This window comes from Myotis nattereri (assembly GCF_964212035.1).
Source record: "Myotis nattereri genome assembly, chromosome: 5".
Classification (NCBI taxonomy): domain Eukaryota; kingdom Metazoa; phylum Chordata; class Mammalia; order Chiroptera; family Vespertilionidae; genus Myotis; species Myotis nattereri.
In genome coordinates, this window is record NC_138080.1 from 12,350,495 (window position 1) to 12,371,877 (window position 21,383).

At 46.4% G+C, this 21,383-nt stretch overlaps 1 protein-coding gene across 1 annotated transcript in view; it reads left to right on the plus strand.

Annotated features, from left to right (window-relative positions):
• Window positions 1-451: 451 nt before the first annotated feature.
• EBF2 (EBF transcription factor 2) overlaps window positions 452-21,383 on the plus strand; it is a gene marked incomplete at both ends in the record, with an annotated part of 195,272 nt that continues 174,340 nt past the window's right edge. The window contains 6 exons of the mRNA XM_081092812.1: window positions 452-582; window positions 2,972-3,128; window positions 4,098-4,161; window positions 4,462-4,517; window positions 4,993-5,066; window positions 10,981-11,049. Coding sequence (XP_080948938.1) covers window positions 452-582; window positions 2,972-3,128; window positions 4,098-4,161; window positions 4,462-4,517; window positions 4,993-5,066; window positions 10,981-11,049 — 551 coding nt within the window. The remainder of the gene's footprint in view (window positions 583-2,971; window positions 3,129-4,097; window positions 4,162-4,461; window positions 4,518-4,992; window positions 5,067-10,980; window positions 11,050-21,383) is intronic.

A 21,383-nucleotide genomic window follows, 5' to 3' on the forward strand; every position in this document is an offset into this window, starting at 1 on the left:
TGATCCTGTTGGGAATTTTTTTTTCTCCTAAATTGCAGCGGTGGGGGGGAGCCGGGAGGGTGGGGGACCAGGAGGAAAGGGAGAGATTAGGCAGTCATCAATCTCCTCCTGTTTCTCCCAGAACAGGTGATGCTTCTAAATTGTGATCACTTTCTGCAGGCAGCGCTGCCGCTGGAAGGATGCGAGCGACCTAGGACCGAGGACCCGAGGCGGCAGATCTGAACTTGCGGAGGATAAAACCCAAACTTTAACTGCACCAATCCGCACCTCACGCGTGAAGCAAACGACGGGTTATCTTTTTTTTTTTTTTTTTTTTCAAGAGAGACTCAAACTTCAGTACTTGGTCCCTTTTTTTGGATTGCTTTGGAGGAAACGGTTTGGTGGCAACGTTGGGAACAGTAAGGACAGCGTGGTAACTCTTATTTTTAAAGAGACAGATCATACTTTTTAAATGTTTGGGATTCAAGATACTTTAGGAAGAGGGCCAGCTCTGAAAGAGAAATCACTGAGCGCCGAGATGGATTCGGTCAGGTCCTGGGTCCGGAATGTCGGCGTGGTGGACGCCAATGTCGCGGCGCAGAGGTAACTAGACGGTCGCACAATTATGCTCTCAAAGTCTCTAGCTCGTTTGCTCTCCCACCGTCTCTGTATTTCTCCGTCCCCCTCCTCCCGCTCGCTCGCTCCGTCTCGTTCTCTCTCCCCCGCGTCTGTCGCCCTGGCCCCGCGCGCTGGGGCTCGCCCTCGGGCATGCAGGTCGCTGCAGCCTGGGGAACACTTACCCCGCAGCTAATGCTGGAGTTTCTCCCCACTCCTTCCCCACAGACCGCTCTTTGGAAGGAAAAATAACAAAGTAGCATCTTCCGCCTCGCAGCTCACTCCCTGGCCCTGCGAGGAGGGGCTGGTCCGGAGTGGAGCTCGAGGGGCCGGAGCCGGCGGTGACGGCCGCGGGAGAGCCGGCTTCCCCGCGATGCCGGTTCCGCAAAGCCGCCGGCGAGCGCCTCTCCTGCCGCTTCTTGCCCGCGATTCCTGGAGGCCGGGAGCCTAGCGGGCAGATGGCGGCGGCGGCGGCGAGAGGAGCCGGACAGACCGGATCAGTTTCCTGGGAGGGCGAAGCGGCTCGGAGCTCCGGGAGGGGGCTGCCTGGAGGGTCCGGGCGCAGAGCTAGAACGGTGAGCCAGAGGTATCGAGGCGGAGTGAGGGGAAAGAAGAAATCAGAGAGAAAAAGACGAAGGAGTAGCAGTAGAAGAAACTGCCGAAGAAGAGAGGCGAGGAGAGGAGCTGGCCGCCAACGCTGGGCATCGCCAACCTCTAGTTTTGCTGGTCCCAGGAGTTAAGGGTTTCTGAGCGTCCGCGTGCTGAGATGGTAAACGCCTGGTCCCGAGTGCCACCCCGAGAAGACATTCTGGTTCCCCTCCTCGTCGTCACTGCTGAGCTGGCATTTGTGGTCCCCACGTCCTTGTCTGCAAGAGAAAGACACCTTACCCCACGGAGCCCACGAACTTCTTCCCACGACTCCAGCCGCCCTGCCCACTCTCCTGGTCGCCCTCTCTACGTCCCGACGCGTTGCCTAGAAATCCCTCTTTCTTAGCAGGCCACGTCTCCAGGTGTCCCGGGTGGAGCGAACCAGCTGCCGCCCTTGGAGGAGAGGAAGCAACACCCGCACCCCCTCCCTGGCGTCCAAGCCCGCGGCCCCGGCAGCCGCTCTCCGCCGCCGTCTGGGCTCGGGGGCTGCAGGCCGGGGCAGCAGGCAGGTCCACAGAGCCGTCCGCGGCGGGTGACCTTAGCTCCTTAAAGACGCCACCCACCTCCATCCTTTCCTCGGATCAAATACTGGCTGCAATGGGAACCGGCAGCTGGAGCGGGGCATTCCAGCGAAATGGTGCCCTCTTCAAAAGAGGGGAAAGTGCTCGCGCCCGGGGCAGGAGGCCCACAGAGCCAGCGCCGCGGGGCAGTGGTAGCCATCTGCGCGCGCGGCCCGCCTCCTGACAAATGTTATCTGGCGGCCAGTAGGTTCTGGGCCGGGACAGGTCGGCAGGGAGGTGTGTGCACACACTCGGTACCCTCCAGGGAGCCTCTCTGGTCCTCCAGAAAGGGGTTCGCGGTCAGCGCGTTTGGCCTGCGCCGCCCGCAGACGCGGCTGGAACAAGACTTCCCTGGGCCGCCAGCGAGGACTTTGCCGGCCTCGTCCTAACATTGTGGCTTCTCCAAGCTTAGCAGTTTGGGAGGCGGGTCCCCGGTATCAGGTCGATCCTTAGGGCTGGCTTCGGGGATCCCGCCCTGCCCTGGTGCTGGGCAGCTTTTCGGAAGAGCGAGGGAAACAGGAGGCGAGGCCTCTCCCTGTAGGACGCAGGCTTGGGCTCTGGGCTACCTGCGGGCCAGAGTGTTCTCACGCAGCCTTTCCGAGAGCGCTGGCGTGTGTGAGTGTGAGTGCGAGTGTGTGTGTGTGTGTGTGTGTGTGTGTGTGTGTGTGGTTATGGGCAGTAGTCCTCGGACAGGTAACTCAAGAAAAGATCAAGGAAAAGGGTCACGTCTTCAAATAAGGAGGCACTTATTCCCCAAACCCTGGGCCCAGCTCCGACTTTTGACCCATTCAGCGGCCACCGCCACCGGATAAGATAGGTGAGGGCCGCCCGACAGGACAAGAGCGGGGCCCGCCTCGGGGCCCGCCCGGCCTCGGCCTGCCGCTGGGCTCCTCTGGGCTCCACTTGGGCCGGACAGTGAGCCGCCGGCCCGGGCTCCGCGCAGAGCTGCAGAGGCGGCGCCGGCCCTGCCGCTGGCCCCGGCCCCGGCCCCAGCCCCGGCGACTCCGCTAGAGTCTAGTCTCCTCCTCTTAAGCCGGTTGGAAGGAAGGTCTGAGGGTCCAGAGCTCTTGACCTGGGACAGGCCCCTGGGCCGCGGGGGGTGGCGTGGCGCGTGGGTAACTGGTGTCCTTCTCTCCTCCCGCGCCCGCCGCCCCGTGTTCCTCCCGCAGCGGAGTCGCCCTGTCCCGCGCGCACTTCGAGAAGCAGCCGCCCTCCAACCTGCGCAAGTCCAACTTCTTCCACTTCGTGCTGGCGCTCTACGACAGGCAGGGGCAGCCGGTGGAGATCGAGCGCACGGCCTTCGTGGACTTCGTGGAGAACGACAAGGTACGCGCAGGCCCCTTCCCCTCCGGCGGGTCGCCGCCTCCTTGCAAAGCACGAGGATTCCATCTGTCACATCACCGGGGGTGACAAATCAGGCTCCTCACTCGCAGCCTCTCCATCCGTCGGTTTCCCCACGCCCCCCGCCCCGCCGGTGCGCCGCCTGCTGCGGGCTGGCGGCTCCGGGTCCTGAGCAGAACCTGGTGCTGCACAGACCGCAGCGAGCGCCCTCCCGCGAGAGGGTCGTTTAAAGGCACCCGGGCCCTGCTGCCCGCTGCGGGTGTGTTCGTTCTGTTCCACCTGCTGCTCCGGCGGAGCGGGCGGGGACCAGCGGGGCCCAGAGCGCCGGCCCTCCTCGCGGACACGGCTCCCACTCTCGCTCCCCGCGCACCGCTCCCCGCCCAGGCCTTTGATCTCAGAGGAAGGAGGCGAGACGAAAGGAAAGTCTCTTTCCCTCTGAGCCGCCTCTCCTCAGCTGCACTGTGTGAGCTTGGAGCAGGCGAGCAGGCGCCCAGAGGTCCCTCTTGCCCCTGGGCCCATCCCTGCAGCTCGTGGCCGGAGGCGCTGGTCCTGTGGGGCAGGGACAAGGTAGCGCCTGCATATGACAGGCCCCTTCACCTTTCTGCTAAGAGAACTTGCAACTTCCTCCGGACGGACACCTGGGTGGGTTGGGTGGGGACTGGTAAAGGCAGCGTTGGTGCGGCGCCCCTTTTTTGGGCCTCAGAGGGGTCACACTCCTGAGGATATTTTTAAGGGAGAGAGACAGAGGCTTGGAGAGGGTCAAGTGCCGGGGCCTTGGCAAGTTTTGGCGGTGGTCCTTCAGCAGAAGCTCCTGTCCTTTGACCCTGGGCTGAGGCGGAGTGGTGGGGTGGAAGGGGTGAAAGGCAGGGGAGGCGGTGTAAAGAAGTGCTCTCTCCTCTTTCCTTCATCTGGGGGCTCCAAAGCCAGGGATTCCAACACCGCCTGTCTTTTTAGGAACAAGGCAACGAGAAGACCAACAATGGCACCCACTACAAGTTACAGCTCCTCTACAGCAACGGTGAGCGCCCCCGCCCTCTGTGTCCAGGTGCCACACAGGCCCCTTTCAAGGAAAGCAGTTGACCTTTGTCCAGGTAGCTTGCAGGCAGTCTGAGGTCCAGGGAGAGCAGGTTTGGGGAGGCTCCGTCAGGGCCCTGGGGGGCGGGGAGGGTGGGGGTGGGGGTGGCCTTTGCCCCCAGGACCTTTCAGCCTGCGGCAGCCCTGGGCAGCTTCCTGGGCCTGGCCCTACAGCAGGGCCAGTTGGGGGGTTTGCAGGAGAAGCTTCCAGGGCCCTTACCTTGTGCCCATCGCCTCCCCACAGGTGTCCGCACGGAGCAGGACCTGTATGTCAGGCTCATTGACTCGGTCACTAAGCAGGTGAGCCCGTGGCCCACTGGGCTCCTCCTCTGCAGGGCCCCCTCTGACCTCCCCTCACCTTTGCCCGCCCTGCCTCCACCCTCCATGAATTTCTGGGTCAGACTTCACATGCCCTAGAACATCAACTCACACCTTGTTCACTATGAAAAAAATTTCCCCCCTCTCTCCTCAATTGTTCTGTTTCTTTCTGGGTGGGGAAGTGAGAAAAATGGTGAAGGGAGAAAGCAATTATTGGGAGATTTGGTTCCCCAAACATTGCCTTTTGCAAGAAATATGTTCTCGCGGGGGCAAACTTGTCTATATTTCGCTTGAGTTAGTCAGGCCACAGCTTGGGGTCTGTGCTTCCAGTGGGCACACCTAATGAAGTGGTGGGCAGAGAGAGAGGAAGATGGATTCTGTACTTGCTCTAAAGTCCTCTTTTCCTTGTTTCCTCACTCCCCTCACATTTCCCTTCTTGCCCTTGCCTCCTTCGCAGCCCATAGCATACGAGGGACAAAATAAGAATCCGGAAATGTGCCGAGTTCTTCTGACACACGAAGTCATGTGCAGGTAAGAGCTGCTTTCTTTCCCCGTGGGCTTTGCTCGCACGCTGGCCAGGGGAGCAGCCTCTGCGCTCAGGGACGCCCCCACAAGGATTTGCAGGAGGGATGGTGCCCAGGGAGGGAGGCTGAGGCACTAGAACTTCTCCTTTACTAAAGGCCAGATGCTTAGAGCATCTCGGAAAGGACACCCAGAACCGCGCAGGATTCTGTCCCCAGGCGTCTGGGGAGTTTTCTCCGCCTCGGACAGTTTCTGTTGTCCAGCAGTCGCGGCAGCTCAGGGAGGCATGGGCAGCCCCAGCCAAGTTTGGAATGGGGACTTCCGTACACCAGGCTCATTCCCACTGGTCTGGCAAGCTCCGGGTAGATTTCCAAGTAGGGGTCACGTGTGGCATTCAAGATCAAAGCACTGGAGACAGTCTGGGCAAGGACCACCAGAGAATCCAGTGGCCCATTTCCGGGGCACCCCACCTGAGGAACATGTATATGATGCCAAAGCGTTTCCTTCCTCCAGGAATGTTGCTTCTCCGACGAATTCTCATGTCAGAGGAGTTTCTTAGGTGAGGAGGAACCATGGGGAGAAAGATCAGAGGAGTTCACCACCAGTGCTGGGAGGGGTGGGAGAGGACCCCATCCAGGAGAGCTGGGTTTGGAGCATCAGCTGGCTTCTCCTGGCTAGGTTGTGGGAGGAAGTTCTCACGGCCAAGTTGTGTGCTGGAATTTCTGCACCTTTCCCCACCTTCTTGCAGAGACGGACCCAGTCCATTTGAGTCTTTCTTCTGCGTGACTAGAAGAAAATAAAACAATTAGAAGAAATTCATCCACACACTTATTCTTTTAACAAATGTTTATTGAGTTCCTAGTTTTTTCAGGTGTTGGGGATCCCTCAGTAAAGGAGAGTTTTCTATAAAAAGGAAACTCTTGGAAGAGGTGGTGATTTTGCTATAAAAATGTAAATCTTTGTTACACACTCGCTTTTCTTCCTCCAAAATTTGTGATCGGAGAGAAAGCCTCAATTCTTCCTCGCTTCGCGATTGCTTCTGTAAATGTCTCCCAACTCCAGACGCGCCAGCCTGGGGTAATTGGAGGCCGTGGCTGATGTAGCCCGGGACTGTTTTATGGTCAGCTTCTGGCCGTGCTGTCTCCCTCACAACCCAGTCAGGAAGAAACATAACAATTTGACATGTTTGTTTTGGTTTCGACCAAGTATTAGAAAAACAAACTTTGCCAAATGCAAAGTTGAGCTCTGCCAGAGCTGAGGGGTCCTGGCTTCCTTGCCTGAGTAGCTGGGTGAGGCACTGGGCATTGGAATAAGCAGATATCCACTTCACCATCCCAGGGCCCCTTCACAGATCCATTTAGAAAGAAAAATACAATTGCAAGATGAGCTTGCATGTAATAACTAGACTAAATAGTCAGAACACTGATTCAGGTGGCTAATTGACGGATGCTTTTTAATTTCTCTCTATACTTTTAAATGTCTTTGTTTGGAGAGATTATCTTCTTAAAAGAAAAGAAAGCCCCAAATTGGCCCATTGTCTGATGAATTATACCTCTCATTTTAAAGAATACTTGCACGCCCCATCCAGTGGTATTTAAAGCTGACATTTTTATTTTTAAGCCCAATCAAATCCTCCTCATTTTATGCTGTTTAAGTAGCAGCATCAATTTTTAAAGCCTCTAGTTTAGTCTGCATTAGTAACACAATATAAAAATTTAATGTACTGTAACTTCTCTGTATTTGAGACCTGGGAAGAGATGCTCTGCTATTTTCTTTCCAAACTAGAATTTAAAACAAATATTAATTAATGGGTAAATAAATGATCCATTGGATGGGTACTGTGTGTGTGTGTGTGTGTGTGTGTGTGTGTGTGTGTGTGTGTGTGTGTGTAGATGAACGGCGTAGTGACAAATGTTGGATGCAATGTGTCAGTCTGAGCTGACTGATTCTGCAGTTAGGGAGAAAAAGTCTCTTCTCCCACATTTTAAGAGCCCGTTATAGCAGTCAGTGGCTGAGGGATGAATCAGATGCCCCGTTCGCAATGGTTAGGGCACCCGGTTTCATTTGTGGGGTGAGCGTTTTGGGGCTTACCTGGGAATTTCCCTGCATGGTTTCATGTTCTGTGATCTTTAGTCAAAAAAGCTCATAAACTAGCGTTTAGCTTTGAGGAAGGAAACAATATTGATATCGTTAAGAATAACTTTTTCTCCCTTCTCCAATTGCTTCTGCTCCCTTCTTCCCTGCTTTAGTTCATTTTGACAATTATTAGCAAAGAGAAATCTAGTTGTTATGTCGCTGCCAGCCACCCCTGCCCTCAAATGCTCAGAGGGTTAAAAGATATTATAATTTGAACAGAAGTCGTCTCAAGGCCTACAGCTGGCTAATAACAGAGTTGTATTGAGTGCGAGCAAACCCCACAGCTGTGACTTTTCGCCACAAGGCGCAGGCTAGACAGGGCCCTAATCAGATGGGCCAGCCGGGCAGTGGGGCCAGTGTCTTTATCGGCCAGATGGTGTGAATTTAGACACTTTTGTTATGCAATCGCAGGGAGGAGTTGGGGAGAAGAAAACAAAACAAAAGCCACCATGCTGTGCGCTTATTTGAGTTTGAAATTAGAGACAGATTTTTGAAAGTTGAGGGTTGAATTTTAAAAACGATTTTGGAGGGGAAAGGGCATATCCACTTGTCTTGAGCAGGAGTTTGCTGACTGGACACCCTGTGTCCATGGCTGGGCCTTTCTCCTCCAGCCCCCCCTCTCCCTTTTCTTTCTCTCTTCCTGAAAAATCCAGGGAAGATTCAGGATTGGGATAACATTTCTCATTTCCCCAACTTTTTTTTTCTTCTCTCGTTCCCTCTCAAGATTCCATGAAAAGATAGGGAGGATGAGAGAGGCCTGTTAACGAATTGCGAGTATTTCAGGTAAAAGGTTCTCCAAATAAGCACCAGAATAAAACAAACCAAACCAAGCCAATAGAGAAAGAGCTTTCATTTTTATTCATGAGGATAAATGGGCACTTCGGAGCCTCTCCGTGGTAGTTAGGACCACAGTCTTAACCTAGGGCCATTTCGGTTGCCTCTTCTCTTTGTTCAATTTCCCCTCCTTCTCTTCCTTTTTTCTTTTTTTTAAAGTCTTGTTCACTGAAGGAGAACTTCAGACTTACAGACTTGCTTGCTGAGAAATAACCCTAAAAGCCTTTTTAGCTAAAGAAACTGAACTTGAAGTTTGTTATCTGCACAATTCAGGGACCCAGTTCCTTCTCTCAGCTAACTATCCACACACCTGGGCCCAGAACGATGGTTTGGGGAATGTGGTTCATGAATGTCTTCCACCCTCCACTCCCCTTTGCTCATCTTAACAATCTGGTGTGACGACTGAATGTCATTTAAGCAGCCAAACGAAGAATAACTAGGACATCTTGATGAGAATTTTTCTTTAAAAAAGGAAAGAAAAAGAAAATTAGCTTTGGCTAACCCAGAGAAATTTTAAGAAGGGCCCTAATGGGGCAAATACAGTCCACTCCTATTATTTTTATACCTTTATTTTTATAGTGCAACAGCCAAGTAACTGCCTTCTACATCTTTTCTGTGCTATTAGCATTAGAGATTATACTTAAATATGTGACTGTTGGAAAAGAGAAGATTGGGTCCTGAAGTCCCTGCATTTTCTTTAAATATCATTTCCTTCCCTGAGCCGAATCCCCACATTGTATTACACTGGCACCAGGCTTACATTTTTATCTGTTTTCTTTTCCTCCGAGAAACTCCCCATGGAAAGCAGCTGAATTCAGCTGAGCAATTTTGCAAACTTACTCAGCCTCCTCAAAATCATTCCTTCTCAAACTAAACAGATTGGCACGTACTAGCAGTGTGCGCTCTTGGAATTAAATTGTACACGGCATCAGACACGCATTTGGGTTAGGTTGACATGCCAGTGATGTCAAAGGGGAGTTTAGGTAGAAGGCTTTAGGTAACTAGCATGGATGGGGCTTTTGAAATTGTGTTGCTAAGAAAAAAGGTTTGCCTGGACTACAGAGGTATCCCATGACAGAAGCCACTGAAAAAGGAGAGGTGGGAGACAGAAATGGGTGGGGGCAGGAGTTGGGAAGAAAGACACAAGCTCTGGGAGTGGGAGAGCAGTGGGTCAGCATTTTTATTGGTGTTAATCTTGGGATGGACTGAAATTTTAAAAGTTGAGACCTAACATAATTTCAAAGGCAAAATATTGTTTCAGAAAGTCCCAGGGGCAAGCTCTGGTATTTAAGAAAGTTGAGACACTTTTTCTTTTACTTCTTACTAATTTGATTAAATTTCTTAAAACCTCATTGTACCCATTTGGTGAAAGTTTTTTTTGAAACATCTTTCAAGTATATTCTACTTTTTGAGAATGGTAAAATTATTCACTAAATAATCCACATGCCCCTGCATGAGAGAGATGGATTTAAAAAGTTGTAAAGTAGTTCTTTGTTTGTTTGTTTGTAATTCTGTGGAGGATCCGAGACAGTGAAAGCACTGCAGAGAACCAGAAACTAAATTTATCCCTGGGCTGTGCTAGGCCTTTGAGGTCCTGCTGCCACATGGCTTCCCTCTTTTCCTTAGCCTGTCATCACTTTCGAAGGGTGCTCAGGGAATCCCATAGCCTCCTGGACTTATACTAGAAGAAACTCTGGAGATAATCCAGCCCAACATTTTAATTTTATATATAGGGAGGCAAAACCCAGAGGGGTTAAAGAGATTAGACTAAATTCACGCAGCTGGTTTGGGACGGAGTTGGGTTAGGCACCAGAGCTCTGATTCCCACGTTAACATTTTTTCTATTGGGCCACGCCAACCTTAAGCTACAGAGGAACTATCAGGGGAAGGACCGCACTTACATGTAATTTTATTATCGCTAAGGCTTATTAGGCATAGTCTCCAACCAGTGCGGATGATAATGCTTTTCACATACGCCCTGTCAGGGTGATAGTCAGTGCTGGCCATGTGCTTGAGTGAGCTGAGAGGTATTCAGAAGTTTGTGGTCCTGACAAGCAGCACTAGGACAACTCAAGGAGGTGGCGTCCCATTGCTTCTCCACCACCAAGCTGCCTTTGCCCTTTTTACATTCCTCTAGCTCTCCCATACAGGGCCCTTTGATTGGAGTGTTTTGCTTCTGCAAAGTCAAAGGACCTTCTGAGTACTTCCTACCTATTGCACTTGTTCTAAGACCTCTTCTTTGTCTCGTGCATTCTCCAGCATCATCCAGCAGGTGCAAGTTTTGGGAGGGAGTGTTTTCAAGGTGGGAACTGTACATCCAGTCCCATTTCGGTTCCATGACTTGGTGAAAAGGATTGGAGCTATAACTTTACAGCTTCCTGCCTCATTTTCTTCCTATTTTAAAATACATGCCATAGTTCTGCTCTTCCTCCTTCATATTTAGAACAGAACGGAAATGGATGAAGGCATAAATGTTTATAAAGTACACTGAGTTTTCTGGAGAAAGATGTTATGTAAATAAGGTTGGTAAAAATCCAGGCAGCTATTTTATACATTTTCCTTTCCCTTCTTTCTCTAAATATTTGTTAAGACACAAAGATCTAAAATATATAGTCATTAAAATCCTTCAACACTGAGCTGGAAATAACCTTATAGATTTTTAAGTCCAGCTGTCCATGGTTCAGATTACAAATACGATTCTTGGGAAAATTGCGATTTGCTAAGAATTACCTAGTTTATAAGTCACAGAGTGAGAATTTAAATGAGTATCTCTGGGCTTCAAGTTCACTATTGTTTTTAAACATGGCCATAAATTCTGCTCTCAAGCAGCGGATAGTGAAGAGGCTACCCAGGACATACTAATTTTTGTGAACATTCCTACATTGTATGCTTATTGTTTTTTCTTGATTTTAACAAATTTCTTTTACTTTTTTGGTTCCTTCCCGATCTACAGTCGATGCTGTGAAAAGAAAAGTTGTGGAAACCGAAATGAGACTCCTTCAGACCCTGTCATCATCGACAGGTAGGGGGAAAAAGTGATTTAAAAAAAATCATTTCCTTTATGAATCTCAACTTGGGCTTTGTCGTAAGGTTGGTTTTATGTTACCTTCAAGGCATGATGCTAGTTCAACATGCATTTTCTTGTACTGGTTGGCCTTTCTTGGGAGAAGTCAGAACCTTCCCTTTTGAACTTAGGTCTCTAAATCCACGACGAGATTCTTTTCCAGGTGCATTTGCTTCAGCCTACTAGGGAGGGCGTGGATGGTAGGAGATGCCATCTCTCCTACCTGGCAGGGCAGGACCTCAGTCAGTTTGCTGAAAGAGGCAGTGTATCCCAAGTTAAGTGGCAACCCCTGTATGGTTCTCAGTGATTGCTGTTGGGCTTGATGACTTCCAGTTTAGATTACGGTTTAGGGGATTATGACAAGCTCTCTATTTCATTGAGGGAGATTCCTTTCTACAACAGAGGATTGCATTCTGGGTCCTGTGTTATATTCTGAGTGGATAAGATTCTTTGGGACAAGATGCTAATTCATTGAAATGTGACTTAGGCATCCTCAGCTGTCTGTTTTTGTGATTGGAAACAGAACTTATAAACCAATGAAGAAATACCAAATTAACTTCCAGCAATCATGTAATTTTTAAGAAATCCCATATTCCCACCCCTAATTTTTTCTCTTTCATTAAAAAACGGAATAATTCCCTGTTGCTTCTTTCTTTGGGTTTTCATGTTTCTAGCCAGGTCCTGAAATGGATTGGAGAGACCACAGTCTCCAAAGTTGTTATTCCAATATTCCAGTGAATCCTCAGCTGGGAGAATGAAACCTCTGGCATTCTTCCCAGAAACCCAGCTCGGTTTCTTCGTGGAAAGTATAGCATAGTCTTAGGAACAAGGGGGCTAGAATTCTGATTCTGTCCTAGCTTCTGACCTTGGACAAAGCACTCGGCACTTCTGTTCTTTAATGGTACAGTGGGAGAAGAGTTGGAGGGCACTGCCTACTTGCCCGTGTTTGCACAGCTGGTTGGAGCAGAGCTGGCACTAAAGAAACAGTGGTCCTTACCTCCTCTCACTGCCACAAGCACCTTCTCCCAGCCCTCTCTGTCCTAAACTGATGTGAGTTGGGTGTGCTGATTGCATGGGATGTCCATTCCCAGCTTCCCAGGATAGCCTTGGGATCCTCTGGGGGAGTTTGAAGGATATAAGAGCAGCCTAGACACAGATCCAGTCCTTCCAGCGTGTACCCTGAGCTTTTTAATCTTCATGTAGTCTTTTTCATGAACGTTTGCTGTTCTTTTAGGAAGGCTCTCTAACCTCATCATTGTTACATGTTTTCTTGCAATCCTTAAATCAGCTTTAGAAATATTGGCAAACCTGTAAATGCTCACCTGCATCTTGCAACTCGGAAGCACACATCCTAACGACTCTGAGCTTAGCAGCAGCTCTTCCTGCAAGAAACTACATAGAGTTATACCCACAGATAAAGCTGAATATGCTCTGTTTTCTGCCTTTGCAATACACATGTTACAGATACAAAAAAAATGTAGTCCTTTTGCATCTATGGGAGAAAATATTTTCATATTTTGTGCCTTTGTTGTTGGTGCTAGAATGCCTTAAATTCTTCTGAGGAGGTGGAAACTGTATCTTGGCTGCTATATTATGGAGCTTTATGTGACTGTGGCACTTATTTTTACTGTCCTATGCACAATAAAACAAGCCAGTGAAGTCTCTGCATCACTTGAAATATGTGTTACTTCCAAAATATTCCACGTCTACACATAACATACCAAAGGGTACTGTAAATTGATCAGTATCAGGTTTTTAGAGAAAGCATTTTATTATAAACAGATGCATTTATTTGTTTTGCTCATTGTAGGTTTTTTGTTGGAAGAGGTTTTTCCTTCACCAGAGTCTTGTTTTATTGCTGTTGAATGTCTTTTCGGTGTGCCTTAGCCTTCTTCCCTTCATTTGTGGAAGCATAAGTGGATGCAGCCAGGTTTCCATTTGTTGAAGGTGGGATGGGTGTCATCAAAGGTTTGGTTGAGTTGTGCAGCTGGTCCCTGGGTTCAACGCCTGCTGACTTGGAGATGTCGAGATCACCCATGAACACCAAACGGGTGCAAAGTAGTCTATTTTGGATTTTCTCTGGGTAAATATAGGACTCTCTTCTTTGCCCTTGTTCCTACAATGCCAACTAATTATCTCCTCCCCCTCCTGGCTCAGTCTGGCCAGATGCAGTTAATTTACACTGTCTCTCCCTGAGTTTTCTCACACAACAGGCACGCTCCACTCTGGCCCCAGGGAACTTTGTTTATTCCCCAGAATTGTGCCTGTTTGGGGGAGGGGATGAGGAGGCTCAAGAGTGGTTCCCCAACTTTTCATCACCCAAGACCTCTTTATTTTTTCCCTTGGTGAATCCAGGGTTTTGCAAAATTTTGCTTGCCAACCTGCAGTTAGCAAGTGCTAATTTAGTTGTAAATCCATTTTTATTAATTAAAGACATGTACCAGAATGGGAAAGAAGAATTTCACCCCAGAAATGCCCTTGATCTCATCAATGACGGACCAGAGTTTTTGATCCTGGTGAGACATGATATGTCATGTTACCCACTGACATGATAGACTTCCAGCTCAGCCAGAAAACAACTTGACCTTTCACTTAGCCCATGTGACCACATCCTGAGCAGATAATCAGTTTCTAACAGGATGCTTGAAATATAAAAAAAATAGCTTTTGCTACCTTGTGGCCCCTTAATTGAATATTATTGGATTTTACAATAGGATGCCCCCATAGAGACTTAGTTCTCCCTTTCCGAAGACTTAGCCCCAGACTGGGAATTCTTTTTCTGCACTAAATTACTCCCTGACTGATCTCTCTAGAAACATAAATTTAATTTTTACTTTCAGTTGTCTGTTCAGCATGCTTTTGTGAATTCTTGGGCAGCCACACCCCTCTCCCAAAAGCACTTGCTATGAATCATAGCCTCAAGCAAAGTCTTTCTTCTACATAAATGTTTATGTGCATAAAGAGGGGGGGGGGCTTATTAACTTTTAGTGTAAAATTCCAAAAGTCCCTATCTGGGGAAAACCCAACAAAACAGAATAGAACAAAGCAAAAGCAGAAAACAGAATCCTTACTGTGGTCATCCACCTAAATCTTACCCATAAAGACCTGTGTGTGGTAAATTTAAAAAAAGGCTCACACTGATTTACATTTTGTGGTTTCAGAGGGAAGCTCTAATTCAACCTTGTTTTTCATGGGTTGCACTAGCTCAAACCCTCTTCTCTCTCTGGAAGCTTCTGCATATCTACAGACTCTCTGGGGCTCAGGATAACCTGGTGGTCCCTGGGAAGAGGACTGTAGGGACAGTCTCATTGATGTGAGGCAGGAAAAAGTCCTTATGGCTTCTATACTTGCAGCCCCATTAAAAGTCAGTTGGGCAGGCAGGGCAGTATTTCTTTTTGAATCTTTGAAGGCTAGCCCTGCCCATGTGGTAGGATATTTTCTATTAAAAGGGTAGTTCCAACCTATTTCTCACATGCTACATATCCCAGTCTTTTGCCTTGGGACATGGGTCTCCAATATTTCTAAGCTTTGTTCCCAAGGGGGGCCATTTTAAGTACTGATGTGTTTTTGTTCATTTTCTTTTTCAAGAAGCCAAATAAACAACAGAATAACTCTCATTCAAAAAGTTTACTCAGAAATGTTTGGTGTTTAGTTGCCCATGAGGGGTTTTCCTGATATTATCTTCGTCTTTTTAAAAAATTAATTGTGGTAAAATACACACAATGTAAAATTTGCCATCTTAACCAAGTGTTCAGTTTAGAGCTATTAAGTATATTCACATTGTGGTGCAACCACCACCATCCATCAATTTATCTCTGCTCTTTCCATCTTGCAAAACTGAAACTGTCACCATTAAACCACAACTCATTCTCCCTTCTACCCAGCCCCTGGCAACCACCATTCTACTTTCAGTCTCTGTGAATTTGACTCCTCTAAATACCTCATGTAGATGGAGCCATGTAGTATTTGTCTTCTTATGACATGCTTATTTCACTTAGCGTCATATCCTCCAAGGTTCCTCCATGGGTCAGAATTTGGCCATTGTGAATAATGCTACTATGAGCATGGGTAGACAAATATCTCTCTGCTTTCAATTTATTTTTTTTTGTATATGCCCAGAAGTGGAATTGTTGGATCCTATGGTGGTCCGAGGAACTGCCACTGCCATACTCTTTCCATTGTGGCTACACCATTTTATATTCTCACCAACAGTGCAGGTTCTAATTCCTCTACAGCTCCACATTACTTGCTATTTTCTTGTTTTTAGATTGTTGTTGTGTTTTTATAGTTGCCGTCCTAATTGGTATGACTCTTCTTTTAGATGTTTTATCCTGCCGTCATGTTGATAGGCATCTTCACCCGATGCTTTCCCCTCTGGTCCAGGCTTCTTGTGTACATTCCCCTGCCATCTAGCTCATCATCTTCCTGCCTTCCTCTGCCTCACCAACTACCTTGTCCTACGTGCTTGAATCCTCTCCCCTTTGGGTCATTCCTTTCTCCAGTGCGTCACTTAACCCCCGGAAGAGTTATTTGTGGGATGGGAAATTCTGGAAGATAACTGTGAGGAGTAAATCCCTGGCTGACTATCCATGCATTAATCCTGAACACTGGAGCTTTTCTTTTTGTTAATTTATCAAACGACATCTACAGTAATCTATTCTTGATTTGTGGCATAGATTCTGCTTGTAAACCCCATCTCTTTCAGCACTGAAGCAGTGTTTGCATAGTACCGAGCTGTTGGTGAGGTTTATGTCCATAAAGCCCGGCAGATCCCTGCCATCCTAGGCCACTAAGGCTGGCTTTCATTCCTATTCATTCCCTTTCCCCGAAATAGACAAGTCAGATATATTAGTAATGACATTTCCTGAACAAAGAACTCTATCTCTGAGAAGGATGGATAAGACCAGTCAGTACTCAACATTTACCTAACATTTTAATTGGCACTTATTGTATGCTGGGCATTGTGATAAGAAATTTGTATTAGATAATCTTAATTAATCTTCAATGGTTGCGAAAATTCTCAATTTTGCAGAGGAAAAAAGTAAGTCTCACGGAGTTAGGTAATTTGGCCAAAGTCACATAGCCAGTTTCAGTGGTGAAATTGGAGTGTAGCCAATGTGTGGAAGTTACGGAGAAGAAGAAAAAGCTCTCCAGAATGTAGAGTTGTTGAAGAAGGGAAAGACGTGGTGAGCATGGTCTGGAAGAACTCCTGATAGGAACATGAGAGGGGGGTCTGTTCTCTGGGCAGTGGTGGGTGCCATTTGTCCCCAGAGTGTCATTTACTCTGAGACTGTACAAACCACATTCAACTGTGTGACAGTTGAAATACCAGTTCCCAGTGTGACAGAGAGACATCACGGTGTAATAGAAATGGCCCTGGACTAGGATCAGGACACCTGCCCTGGCCCCAGATCACTCACTAACTTGTTCCTAATGCTGCAGAGGTCCCAAGCTGGCTCATGGGCCCTCCGATTCCCTGTCTACAAATGAAGTGCTTTGGATTAATGGGTGATCTTAACATTACTTTCCAGCTCTGAATTCTCTGATTCTAGCTGAGGGCCCAGGTTTGGGTGTCAGGCATGCTAATTCATCATCCTTGCTCATCAATAATTTACAGGATCTATTAATATATGCCTCCTCTGCCCAGACTCCCCATCTCCAGTGGAGGGGAGCCCAGTGCTGTGAAGAGTCTACAAAAGCCTGGCCCCGGGCAATTTTTTTTTCAGTGAAAATTCCATTCCCATAGGGAAGGTTTAGATTTTCTCACTGAAAACACAGATTATCTATCCAAAGTGAATGCAGCATTCTTTCATATTCTCCTTCCTTTGTTTTCTGGTAAAACCTTTGCTAGTTTCTTAGTCATTTCAAGGAGACACAGGTATAGGAGAAATGACTCTTCTACTTGCTGGTGAAGAAAAAAGTGTCCCTTTGGGTTGAAGTACTTCACTGGGTGACAGCCTGAGCCGAGTGGTCAAAACAAGCTGGAACTCCTTTGAGAAAAGGACTCTCCTTTTTCTGATTAAAGAGGTGGTGCTGAGAAGTTATGATGTTCACTTCTGTGGTGGGGTTAGTTTTTAAGAATTACAGTTTCTCTACTTGACTGACCCATCTTCCTAAACGCACAGAGCTTTTGGATTTGAAACAAACCAACTCAGTCATCTATACATGGGTTCACACCATCATTCATTGATGTACTAATTTTTTTCTGTTGTTCAGTTATTAAGCAAATATTTCCCAGACAACCAGGGAATACAACAGGCATGGTTCCTATTCCTATGGAGTTGACAACTTAGAAAATCATACAAAGAAATATGTTTTTACAAACTGGGAGAAGTGTTCTGAAGACTAGGTAAGTGGATCAGACAGGTTCCAGCTCTCTAGTTCTCTGTGAATCCAAATAGAATCAAAATATTCGTTCCATCAAACAGACCTTGAATATTCCATCTTCTCTCTCTCTGTACACATCATTTCTACCTGGAATACCCACCCCAAACTCTCTGCCAGTATATCTCATACTCCTTTTTAAAGACCTAGTTCTGATTTTACCTTCTCAAAGATATCCATTTTTTAAAAACATTAGTGTGTGTGTGTGTTTTTAATCTTCACCCAAGGATATTTTTTTAAAATTGATTTTTAGAGAGAGAGGAAGGGAGCAAGAGAGAGAAACATCAATGTGAGAGAGAAACATTGATCGGTTGGCTCTCATACACATCCTGATCAGGGATCGAACCCACAACCTAGGTATGTACCCTGACCAGGAATCAAACCCACAACCTTTCGGTGTATGGGATGATGCTCCAACGAACTGAGTCATCTGGCCAGGACAAGATATCAATTTTTGTAGCCAAAGTCTTTTCACTTGATACTTGTCACATGTGCTTGCTCTTGATTAGGATATATGGGTATTAGTTTTGTTTGTTTGTTTGTTTGTTTGTTTGTTTTTACCCATTTGGATTTGCGTCACATTCCCAACTATATTGTAATTCTTGAATGTTTGATACCACAGGTCATTTAAGTGGACTCTAATATTTATTAGCTATGTGATAATGTTGAGTTGTTATAGCAATACTTTAATGTATGTAAGGTACCCACATAGTGCATGATGGAATAGGTGCTTTCAAAAAATCATAGCAATTAACAGCAATTATTATTCTGTATCTCCCCCAGTGTCTGTTCAGTGGCTTGGGTATTACAGGCACTCAGAAAATATAAGTTGGTAGGTTAATCTCAGACGACCAAGCATCAAAGAGTTTGGATAACTGAGTCCTTTGCCAGTTCATATAGGACCTTTTCTGTAACTTACTTGTTTTGTTTTTTGTTGTCATTGTTGTTAATCCTCACCCAAGGATATTTTTCCCCCAATGATTTTTAGATGATTTTTAGAAAGAGTGGAATGGAGGGGGAGAGACACAGAGAGAGAAACATTGGTTGTTTCATGCATGAGCCCTGACCAGGGATGGAGCCTACAACCAAGTTATGTGCCCTTGACTGGAATAGAACTTGCTACCCTTCAGCCCGAGGGCTGATGCTCTAACCACTGAGAAACTAGCTAGGGCTATAACTACTTGTTTTTGACAACTGCTTGGCATCATACTCCCCAGTGGCAGGTAGGTATAAAATAATGCCAAGAACAGATATTTAGGGTTGGAAGGCAGAATGAATCTATTTAGTCACTCAATATTAATTTTTTATATGTTTTCTTTTTAAAATTGATTTCAGAGAGAGAAAGGAGGAGAGAGAGATAGAAACATCAATGTAAAAAGTGTCATAAAAGAGGTAAAGAGTAAAATTCTGGAAGATCTGAAGTGGGCAGATACTTTTAATCTAAGAAGAGGTGTACTACACCTCACCACTAGGGTGATGGCTGTAACTTGGACATACACAGTGAGGTCAAAGGGCATTCAGAGCAGGAAAGTGTGTAGGAAAATGCATGTGGAAAGAAAAGGATTTTCTAAATCTGCTTGCAGTTTTAGAAATGAATGGATATGTGTGAAGGGGGAATAGAAGTTGGAAAGATTATCTGGATTCTGATTTTGAAAGACTTTACATGCCCCTACAAAAGCATTTTGACCTTGTTTTGTTTGTGATGGGGAGACATCAAAGGGTTTTGAGTAGTGAAATTTCATGATCAGGTCAATATTTTGGAGAGAGAACTTTGAGGATGAATTGGAAAATGGAGAACGGAATTAGGGGAACTTATTAGGAAGATGTTACAATAGTTCATGAATGCTTTTCTTTTTCTATTTCTGGCACTTTTAGGAATTTATCAGTTTATCTGCCAAAATTTGGACATTATTTCCATCACCCTATACTACTAGGTACTGGGAAGATGGGCACAGACTTCAAATATTGTGACTTCCTATAAAAATATCCCAGGTTTTGAACTAGTTTCTTTTAACTTCTTTTGAACATGTCCTTTCTTACCACCATCAGTGGTTGGGATGTTTTCCCGGCCAAATACCAGTTGCTGGAGGTGAAAGGCCCATTTTCTCACTTCTCCATAGCCCACTTCCTTCCCCTAATACACTCACCACTCGAAAGCTTTTGCTGATGTTGCCACTTGTCCCCATGAGTATGCGTCCTTTGTTCACTGGGAAGCTCAGATCCTTTGCAAAGAACTGCTGTTGTACCATCTGGCAATCTGTGAATTTTTTAGTAGCCTGGATGTTTGTGAGAAAGGAGAAACGCAGAGGGCAGAATCCAAGTAGTTCTTGGGTTTACAAGTAGTTCTTTTTTTAAAAAAGAGAAAAGACCAAAACTGGTTCACTTTTTCTAGCATTCTCTCATTCAGAATGCTTGTGTAGATTCCTCTGGATTAATTCCCAGTGAAAATCAGAGGGCCAACTGGATGTATGGGGTTACTTAGAACAGATGATGGTATGCTACAACTTCCAGCTTCTTCCTGGTAAAATTTCGTGATGTGATTAAATAGCAGATTTGCCAGGAAGTGGACAAGTCAAGAGGAGAATAAGAACAGTGCTCTGAAATTGTGCTATGCTGGAAATAAGAAGTAGATATTTGTTTCTGGGAAAGGTAACTCTTTCCAGAATTATGTGGCTGGCTTTCTGGGAAACAGAAGACACAGAGCTTGGGAAAGATTGATAAGATTATGTGTTCATCCAGAGAGAACCTTCTAGAAACAGTTATTTTCTTTCTATTTCTATTTGAGCAAATGGGGATGGATAAGTTCTTCTAGGCTTATTTTTGACTTGGCCAAGAGGCTAAAAGACAAGTGTTTGGGAAATAGGACACATATCCCAAGTTACCCAGAGATGACTTATAGATTTAGGGTTCTACCCACTAAAACTTGACTAGATTATTTCTTGATTATAAGAATAGTTTTTTGTTGCTTTGTTCTTCATGTTTATCTAGAATTGCAATCTGAACGAGCATTTGATTAGAGAGGAAAGTGGCTGGGTGGCAAAGAGGCTCAAACCAAGTCAGGCAGACCAGACCCAAATCTACAAGGAGTCAGCATTTCATCAGTCTGGGCCAGGTAATCAATTAAATGAATGTCCTCCACGAAGTTTGGTTCTAAACTCAGTCTCCAGTGAAGGTAAACTTTCCCAGATCCCTTAAGACCACCAGGAAGCCAGACCTGGGAAGAAAGGCTGCAAATGCTCCCATATAACAGGAGCTTTTGAGAAGGAAATAAGGGAGAAATTCATAATCCCACTGATATGATGGCAGGAATGGAAGAATTTGCAGGGATGGAACCACTGGGTTCAGGCCAGCTCTTTGAGGTTAACACCTCTGTATTTTATGGCCCATAGGATGCTGGGACTTTTAAAAAAGAGAACTCAAAAAAGGGTGGTATGTTCAGGACCACTGTACCTCTGAATGCCATTACCCACATGTAATCCCTCCAGTGAAGCATTGAGGTGGGTCGCTATGGAGACAAAGGAATATCTTTTTTGTTTGTTTGTGGTCCAGCTCTGCACAATTGCATGGGACATTTTCCTGATTAATTTAAAGCTATGCACAGGACTCACGTTAGTTATCTAGTGGGGCTGTCATCCCACATTTCAGGTGAGAACATGAAATTGAAGAGGGGTCGTGTCAAAGACCCAAATGTGATTAGAAACAAGATCTCTAGTTCCCAGGACAAAACTGAGATGGTCTCCGCAGGTAAGGATCAGGATAAAAGGTAGCATTCACATTGAATATGTTGTGGCTGAACTGCAAAGCTTCTCCCCCCTCTTTTTTATTGATTTTTAGAGAGAGAGAGACAGGGAAGGAGAGAGAGAAACATAGAGTTGTTCCACTTATTTATGCATTCATTGATGAATCCT